Raw genomic sequence first — 9,706 nt, forward strand, 5'->3', positions numbered from 1 at the left:
TTTCTCTGAAGGCCAATGCAGAACAAATGAAAATGGAGGATGGATGTTCAAGAGAGAGTCTGAACCCCTCCCATCCTCCTCTCTCTCCCCTCATCCCCTACCCCATGCTCTCTCCTGGCATATAAGAGGAACCCCAGGGGTGGATCCAAGAATGCCATTTGAAGCCCCTGGGCTGGAAAAAGGGCCAGGCATGGCCATGCCCCATTGCTGAGAGTATAAACTGGTGCAGCTCCTTTGAAGGACAACATTGTCATACCTATCGAAGTTCTAAAATGTAGGCGGGGTGTAGTGGCTCACCCCTGTAATCCCAGCATTTTGGGAGGCCGAGGTGGGCGGATCACTTGAGGTCAGGAGTTCGAAAGCAGCCTGGCCAACATGGCGAAACCCTGTCTCTATAGAAATACAAAAATTGGTCAGGTGTGGTGGCGGGCACCTGTAGTCCCAGCTACTCAGGAGGCTGAGGCAAAAGAATCACTTAAATCCAGGAGGCAGAGGCTGCAGTGAGCCAAGATTGCACCACTGCACTCCAACCTGGGCGACAGAGCGAGACTCCATCTCAAAAAAACCCCAAAAACTTTTTTAAAAAAGGTACAGAACAGTATGAATGGGATAAATGCAACAGTGTGAATGGGGTAAAAGGAAGGATAAATGTGTCGGCCTATGCACAGAAAATTCTTCTGGAAGGCTAGATGCTAAGAAAAGCCAACAGTGAGCAGAGGTGGCCTTGAGGGAAAAGGACTAGGAAGAGAGAATGGAGACATTTACTTTTCACTTAGAACTTTCACACGATTTGGATTTTCTAGCCATGCTCACAGATTTTTCTTTTAGATTTCATTTTTTTTATTCATATGTTACTTTTCAGAAAATTTCAATAGAGGTTATATGGGTAGTAGGATGTGGGTCATTTGGAGTTATGTCAGATTTTTCTATATTTAAAAAAGTGAGTGAATATTATTTTCAAAAGGGAAATTATGTCACCCAGTGACAGCCCCTGGTTTCTGTAGCTCCCCATGCCCTGGCCATCCCCCATCCCTGTTTGTGCCTGGAGAGTCTTTTGCTTGTGACAAAGTCATTACCCGCCACCCCCAGACCCTGAGTGGGAAATGTGGCTTCCACGTGGTGACTGGGGAGGGTTAGTCCAAGCACAGATGATGAGAAGGAACCTTCCCCAACCTTCTCCTGGAAGTGTCTTGGTGAGTTTCTTGTTTGTTGTGTACCTGGCTTGGCCCAAACATGCAAACACACCTCTCACATTGTTCACTCTCCCCACAGCCCCACCAGAAGGGCATTTGCCCACCTCCACACTGAATGAGGGTCCTTCCCCGCTGGACAGGGGTCCGTATGACAACAGAGAGCAGGGCTGTTCACCATCCCACCTCCAGGGCCCCCATTGGGCCAGCACATCACAAGCACTGGAGAGAGGGCAGGGAGGGAGGGAGGAAGGGCTGGGCTTCAGTCATCCAAGTTTACCCAGCCAGTGAACAGCCAAAATGGGCTTCAGACCTAAGCTCCCCAAGTCCTTTCCTTGCTTTCATCATTATTCCAAAGAGGTTCTGTCATTACATTTTCTTCCTTGCAAGGAAAGAAAGTTCCATGATCCTATGAAGAAAGCCCACCTTGGATCCCAGTAAAGGGTTAGCAGCCTACAGCCTGATGTCTCATTCAACTTTAGTGGGGCTCTGGGGATCATGGCCCCTGGGCCCTCCGATTCCTGCCTGCCCTTTCCCAGCCCCATCTCCAGGTGTGTGTGGCTCTGAGCAGGGACCACACTCAGGGACCAGAGTGAGGCTGTATTAGGGCAAGAACCCAGCTCAGAGGGAGGAGCCCGGAGAGGGAAAGAGGGGCGGGGCCTTTACTCACCACAGAATTTCGTTTCTGGTCAGGAAGGTCAGGGCCTGCAACAAATCACAGAGAAGTGATGAGTCCACTCCATTCATCCCTGCTGTGACCCCTGGGGACTGGGATACTTCAGGGGCTGGGGAGGAAACGCCCATTCTTTTGTTACACAGCTGGGGGAACCCCAGGCTAAGGTGGATGCCTGGAGGGCAGCAGGAGAGGAAATGGTGCTCTTTCTTACCCCACAGTCTCTGATGGCCCTGGGAAGGAGGGCATTGGCACAGACATGGAAAGGAGATCAGAGACAAGGCAGAAACTCTGGGCTCTGGAGCAGGAGACAGATGGAGGAAGGTGACCGCAGAGAACCAGTCCGGGCCACATGGATACAGGTTTAGCAAAGATGAGGACCACTACCACCCTGCGGTAAACTCTAGAGCAGGCTTGTCCGACCCATGGCCTGCAGGTCACATGCAGCCCAGGGCAGCTTTGAATGGGGCCCAACACATATTTATAAACTTTCTCAAAACATTATCAGAATTTTTCGTGGATTTTTTTTAGCTCGTCAGCTAGCCTTAGTGTTAGTGTATTTTATGTGTGGCCCAAGACAATTCTTCTGCTTCCAGTGTGGCCTAGGGAAGCCAAAAGATTGGACACCCCTGCTAGAGCTTCAGGAAAGAATTCTCCCGTTCATTCCACCTGCTTCAGAAAGCTCCCACCTCTGCCCAGAATCCCTGGCCTCATCTACCTACCTGGTACTCTTCCAGGTCCTCCCAGTGCATCTGGTATCTCAAGCATTGCCCCATGCCAACCCCGCCTTTCCCTCAGTCAGCAGTAGAACCTCAGCCCCAAGCACTCACCAGCTGGGGCACCTCATTGATCTGGTTGCCATGGTGACCTACATTCCACCTTCTGCCCATTCCACCTGAGTCGCTGAGTTGGCAAAGAAACCAAATACTTTTCATTCCCAAGGCTAAGAGACGTCACTCCCAACACAACAAGCAGAAAGTCAGCCCGATGGCAGGGCTGAGAGTCACATCATCAGCTCAGGAGTCACACTGCCTGGGCTCCAATCCCAGATCTGCCCCACGCTGACCATGTGACCTGAGGCAAGCTCTTCAATGTCTGTGTGTCTTAGTTTCCTCATCTGTAAAGCGGGGATGATAATCAAGGGATTGTTTTGAGGATTGGCTGATACAGGGAATAACGTCTGGCACATAGTAAGTGCTCAATAGATGCTAGCTGTTAGAATCACAACCTAGCTGGACATGGTGGCTCACGCCTGTAATCCCAACACTTTGGGAGGCCAAGGCTGGTGGATCACTTGAGGTCAGGAGTTCGCTACCCACCTGGCCAACATGGTGAAATCCCATCTCTACCAAAAATACAAAAATTAGCTGGGCATGGTGGTACACACCTACAGTCCCAGTGACTCCAGAGGATGCAGTGGGAGAATCGCTTGAACCTAGGAAGCACAGGTTGCAGTGAGCTGAGGTCGCACCACTGCACTCCAGCCTGGATGATAGAGTGAGAACCTGTCTCAAAAAAAACCCTACAACCTGCCAGGTGCAGAGGTGCACGCCTATAGTCCCAGCTACTTAGGAGGCTGAGGCAGGAGGATCACTTGAGCCCAAGAGTTCAAGGCGGCAGTGAGCGATGATCATACCACTGCATTTCAGCCTGGGTGACAGAGTGAGATCTTGTCTCTAATAAATCAAAATAAAAAATAAACAAAGAACCATTACCCTAAGATTGTGCCAGGCCTGGGGATACAGAAATAAATCAGCATAGATCCGACCTTAGGAAGTGGCCCAAAAGTACAGAAAACGGCACTCCAGCCCATCAGTCAGGGTCTCTGCGGGAACATACAGGAACAAAAGACACCATCAAGTCAGGATCGTGTGAAGAGAGTCTAATAAAGGGACTCACAGGGTGTAGGGAAATCACACAGATAACACAGACTCCTGAGGCCAACAACAAAGAGCTGCTACTGGCCATGCGCGGTGGCTCATGCCTGTAATCCCAGCACTTCGGGAGGCCGAGGCAGGTGGATCACCTGAGGTCAGGAGTTCGAGACTAGTCTGGCCAACATAGTGAAACCAGGTCTCTACTAAAAATACAAAAAAAATTAATAGGACATGGTGGTGGGCGCCTGTAGTCCCAGCTACTCAGGAGGCTGAGGCAGGAGAATTGCGTGTACCCGGGAGGTAGAGGAGAGGTTGCAGTGAGCCGAGATCAAGGCATTGCATTACAGCCTGGGTGACAGTATGAGACTCTATCTCAAAAATAAAAGAGTTGCTACCCGCCCCGCCCTGGCACCACCCACCTGGAAGCCACACCCCAGCCCCACTCTCTCCTCTTCCTCTGATCTCTTGTAGGGCAGAGAGGAGGGTGGAGCAGGGTAGACAGACAGAGACAACGCCCAGCACAGCCATCAACATCACAGGCCAGCAGGGTCTTCCAGAAGCCATCTCTCCCTCCCCTGCCTCCGGGAGGGTCTGCACACCCACCTTTGTCGTGAAGGGTTGGTCCCCTTGTTCTAGGACGCGTCTTCCCTGTGCCCTCCTGAGTAAACATCCCAGTGGCTCTCTGATGAAGCTTATTTATATCTCTGAAGTGCAACTGCCTGCTTTTTCTTTGACTGTCCTCCATGGGGCTGGAGCCTGGCAGAAGGAAACCTGGGGCCCTCATTCCTTCATTTGCTCACGAGACACAGGTAGAATATCCACAGTGTACCAGGGACTTGGCTTGACCTGGGGAGAGAGGACTGAACATGACTTCAGACCTCAAAAAACATATGCTCTTCATACTATTAAGGAATAGGAAAAAAAGAAAGAAAGAAAGAAATGTATCCTCACCATGCACATATACATACACACACGGTAAAGCAGATGGAGGCAGATGTCACAGACCGGGAAGAGTACAGAGTTACGAGTGTTTCGAAGAGGAAAGACTTGCTGGGCAGCAAGCTTTCATGTAGATAGAGGCATTTATGTGGTTATCATGTGTGAGTCAAGAATATGGGCTCTGAAATCTGAAAGGCCTGTCAGTTCTTACTGCATCACCTCAAGCAAGTCATAAAATACTATAAGCCTCAGTTTCCTCATCTGTAAAAGGGGAATGATAAACCCCTACTTCATAAGAATTGCAGGCACAAAATAAAATGATGAGTGTATGTAAAGCTCTTATTTAGCAAGATACCTGTTACGTATTGCATTCTCAATAAAGAATAAATTACCAGCCTGGCCAACATGGCAAAACCCCATCTCTACTAAAAATATAAAAATTAGCCAGGCGTGGTGGCATGCACTAGTAGTCCCAGATACTCGGGAGGCTGAGATATGAGAATCGCTTGAACCCAGGAGGCGGAGGTTGCAGTGAGCCAAGATCATGCCTCTACACTCCAACCTGGCCAACAGAGCGAGACCCTGTCTCAAAGAAAAAAAAACAGTGTAAATTATATAACTACTTTTAAAAGTTGGGCCTGTGCTGGGCACAGTGTCTCATGCCCGTAATCCCAGCACTTTGGGAGGTAAAGGTGGGCAGATCATCTGAGGTCAAGAGTTGGAGACCAGCCTAACCAATATGATGAAACTCTATCTCTACTAAAAATACAAAAAATAGCTTGGCATGGTGGGATGCACCTGTAATCCCAGCTACTCGGGAGGCTGAGACAGGAGAATCACTTGAACCTGGGAAGCGGAGGTTGCAGTGAGCTGAGATCGTGCCATTGTATTCCAGCCTGGGCAACAAGAGCAAAACTCCATCTCAAAAAATAGAAATAAAAAAGTTGGGCCCGGAAAGAAGGGTCGGACTTTGCAGGCTAAGCCTGTGGTTACACCCCATCTTCTACTAACCCCTTTGAGCTTTTCCCTTCGTTGATTGAGCAGCTTCTATCTGCCAGGTGTGTCCGTGTAAACTGTCTGCCTTCAGGTTCAGGCAGCTCAGGGAGGGCAGTGGGCATCCTCGCTCCTTTGCTCTGGGGAAGGCAAAAGCTGGTGAGGTGAAGTGATGCTTTTGGGCCAGTCAGCTGGTAAGTGGGCAAGCTGCAGGTCTGCGGATTCCCAAAGCACAGAACAGGAAACTCAGGGAAGCCAGGTGACCTGCAGGACCACACTCCAGAAAGCCACTTCCTTCTCTGGCCTCAGGGCTCCTGACCACATCAGGTGCAAGTGGCAGCTTGGCACTGGCTGATGTGACTTTAACAACCTGGCTGACACTTGCTAAAAAGAAAACAAAAACAAAGGAGGGAGCTGCCCTGCAGCTTTAAGCTACTGACTCAACCACTATTCATAGAGCCAGGCAGTGGAGACAGAGGTGAATGAGACAGACGATGCCCTCATGGAGCCAGATATGAATATGTGCACCCCCATCCCTTAGACAGCCATACATGCTGTGGAAGAAGGAAAGCAGGGAACAGGGAGAGAGGGGCCGGTGGTCATGGAAGCACCAAAGCAGAGACCTGAGGGACGGGAGGAGCGAGCCAGGCTAAGAAGTCAGGGGTAGTTGCACAGGCCCAGATGGCCACGGGATCCGGCTAGAATTTAATAACACAGGTTTTCACTATATTTGTTTATATAAAGGTATCTTCCGTGTTGAAAATGATGCAGGTTTGCCATTTATTACTGTGATCTAAAGTTTCCTTTATAAATGTATTTGTTTAATTAAAAGAAATAGGAACTTATTCAAAAGATATTAAGTAAATAATTATACAGGTGGTAAAGAAATATGCCAGAAATCACAAAAGTCTCTCTCTATCTCTCTCTCCCTCTCTCTCTCTCTGTCTCTCTCTCTCTCTCTCTCACACACACACACACACACACACACAACCAAGATTTGCAAACTCTGCTGCCTTTCTCCTTGATCTTTCATCCCCCTAATTCCCCAACCACTGTCTACCCTGCACCCCCACAGGCTCTGTCATTTCATCACAGAGAGGGTTTTCATTGGTTTCTACAATAACAATACTAACAATAAGAATATCACTTTACATTTGCATATTCCTTTATAATTCCAAAATGCTTTTCTATGTACCATCTCATTTGCCCCAGAAATAAAAACTATTGTTCTTTAAAAAAGAGAGAGAAATCCTCCCTCCATATGATTCTGCCTTTGATACACTAACCAACCTGCCTCTCTACCATCTCCAGCCCATTACATCCCTCAAACTCCTCTTCAGCAGAGATTTTGAAAGGGATGTAATTGAGCAGGGAGGAGGCTCTGGGGAAGGGCACTTCTACAGCCTTCCCCTCCAGAGTCTGCCCCTGCAGGAATCCTCTGTGTGGGGCAGAATGTATTCTTTGCAAGGTTTCTGTCACCTTGCAACTTACAGTTTTACAGACAGGTAAAACTACAACCCCTGCTCCAACCCTGATCTAGGTGTCTCTTAGAATTCAAGAGGAGTTGAAAAGAAACTTGCATTCAGAATATATAAAGAACTCTTACAATTCGACAATAAAAGGCCAAATAAGCCAACTTAAAAATGAGCAAAAGATTTGAATAGACATGTAAGAAGATACATGAATGGCCAATGAACATATAAAAAGAAGCTCAACATCAATAGCCATCAGGGAGATGCAGATCAAAACCACAGTGAGGCACCTTTTCACACCCACCAGCATGGCCAAAATCAAAAGAACAAGTAAGAAGCGCTGGGCATGGTGGCTCATGCCTGTAATCCCAGCACTTTGGGAGGCTGAGGTGGGCGGATCACTCGAGCCCTGGAGTTCAAGACCAGCCTGGGCAACATAGTGTAACCCTGTCTCTACAGAAAATACAAAGATTAGCTGGACATGGTGGCATGCACCTGTAGCTACAGCTACTCAGGAGGCCGAAGTGGTAGGATCGATCGCTTGAGCCCGGGAGGCAGAGGTTGCAGTGAGCTGAGATTGTGCCACTGCACTCTAGCCTGGGCGACAGAGCAAGACCTTGTCTCAAAACAACAACAACAACAGAAAGAAAGAAAAAAAAGCTCAAATAAAAGTGTTGATGAAGATATAGAGAAATTGAAACCCTCATACGTTGCTGATGGGAATGTTAAATGGTGCGGCCGCATTGGAAGAGAGTTTGGCAGCTTCTTGCAGTTTTAAGCAGTTACTGTAGGACCCAGCAATTCCACGCCCAGGTGCATCTGCAAGAAACACGGAAACAAAGTCTACACAAAAACTTCATATAATGTTCATAGCAGCATTATTCATAACAGCCCAAAGTAGAAACAGCCCAAATGTTCATCGACTGATTAGATGAAATGCGGTATGTCCATACAGTAGGATATTATTTGGCAATAGAAAGAAATGAAGTATTGATGCACGCTACAATATGAATGAATTCTAAAAACGTTATGTGAAGTGGAAGAAGCCAGTCACAAAGGACTATGTATGGTAGGATTCTATTTATAGGAAATGTCCAGAATAGACAAATCCATAGAGACAGAAAGTAGACTGGTAGTTGCCGGGAACTGGGTGGTGGGGAGACTGGAGGGTGACCGCTTATGGGCATGGAGTTTCTTTTTGGCGGGTTGAAAATATTATGATTTTAAATGATGGTGATGGTTGTACAACTGTGAATATGCTAAAAACCATTGTGTTGTACACTTTAAAAAAGTGAATTGTATGATATGTCCATTACATCTTAATAAAGCTGTGATTTTTTTTTTTTCAAATGTCAAGGGGTTAAGTCCTAACTCAGTGCTTCACCATGAGTATTATTAAAGGAATGTGTACATGGAAGACTATATTTGAAATTGTTTCAGATCTGTTTCCTCAGCCTGAGTCTTGCAGCCCTGGGGGCTCCAGCGCTGCAGTCATTCCACGCTGGGGGCAAAGGTAAATCCCGTTGAGGCAAGTCAGCCCCGCACCCCGCCGGCTCTAAACATCAGTTAGACTTTTGTTTGAGTTTCCAGCAAACGAGCAGGCTGGAAAGCTATGCTCTGTCTGGAGGGAAGATTTTCTAAATTCCTTTTGTGTGGCAAGAAGCGGGCCTAGGGGAAGCCGATCCTGGTTTCTATGGGGGCCTCCTGGGTAGACAGGAAGAAAAGGATGGCAGGGCTGTCCTGCTGGTCTTGGGGAGAGAGGGGCTGAGAAGGCAGTGAGGAAGTGAGATTGCCCTGAACTAGCTACCCAGGGATGGAGTGGGGAGGGCGGGGCTGCTTAGGAGCTTCCCTGAGCTCACTGGGCAGGGGCCTTGGGAGCCTGCCCACCCCTAGAAGCCTGCCTCCCATTCTTAGCCATTTCCAGCCAACTCCAGAGGCAGGGCACCTGGCTTCCCTGAACTGATGGCACCATGCAGGGACCCAGAAGCTCCCACATGCCCCGGGGAGAGGATGCAGAGGGCCTGAGAGCACAGTGGCCTGGCAAAGTCCTGGCCAGGATCAAGAGCCCACTTGGCACACTTCCCAGGGTGAAATGGGACGCCGAGGACTCCCACAGCAGTGCGGAGAAGGGGAAGACAATATCTTGAAATTTAAACCTTCGTATTCTTCTCCCATTGTCTCATGAGACCTTTTTTTTCTTTAGTCTCCCATTCACGTTGCCTGCAGGAAAAGCAGAATTGTTAGAGCGTAAGGGAAAAAGCTGGAAGCAGCCAACGCTCCTTTTTTACTAACAAATCAGACAGTTAAGAATGGTAGGGGGAAGGGGGCGGGGGCAGTGGCTCAAAGTGCCGATAATCCCGGCACTGTGGGAGGCCAAGGCAGGCGGATCACAAGGTCAGGAGTTCGAGACCAGCCTGGCCAACATGGTGAAACCGCATCTCTACTAAAACTACAAAAATTAGCCAGGCGTGGTGGTGTGCGCCTGTAATCCTAGCTACTCAGGAGGGTTAGACAGGAGAATTGCTTGAACTTAGGAGGCAGAGGTTGCAATGAGCTGACATT

The 9,706-nt window shown here is 48.5% G+C and overlaps 1 protein-coding gene across 1 annotated transcript in view; it reads right to left on the reverse strand.

Annotated features, from left to right (window-relative positions):
- CIB4 (calcium and integrin binding family member 4) overlaps positions 1–2,691 on the reverse strand; it is a 64,982-nt gene extending 62,291 nt beyond the window's left edge. The window contains exons 1-2 of the mRNA XM_012475348.3: positions 2,586–2,691; positions 1,861–1,895 (exon numbers count right to left, since the gene is read on the reverse strand). Of these exons, the coding sequence (XP_012330771.1) occupies positions 1,861–1,895; positions 2,586–2,639 (89 nt within the window). The 5' untranslated portion in view covers positions 2,640–2,691. The remainder of the gene's footprint in view (positions 1–1,860; positions 1,896–2,585) is intronic.
- Between the last annotated feature and the right edge of the window lie 7,015 nt (positions 2,692–9,706).

Source organism: Aotus nancymaae, unplaced genomic scaffold (assembly GCF_030222135.1).
Source record: "Aotus nancymaae isolate 86718 unplaced genomic scaffold, 86718_ANA_hifiasm-v0.15.2.pri h1tg000057l, whole genome shotgun sequence".
NCBI lineage: Eukaryota > Metazoa > Chordata > Mammalia > Primates > Aotidae > Aotus > Aotus nancymaae.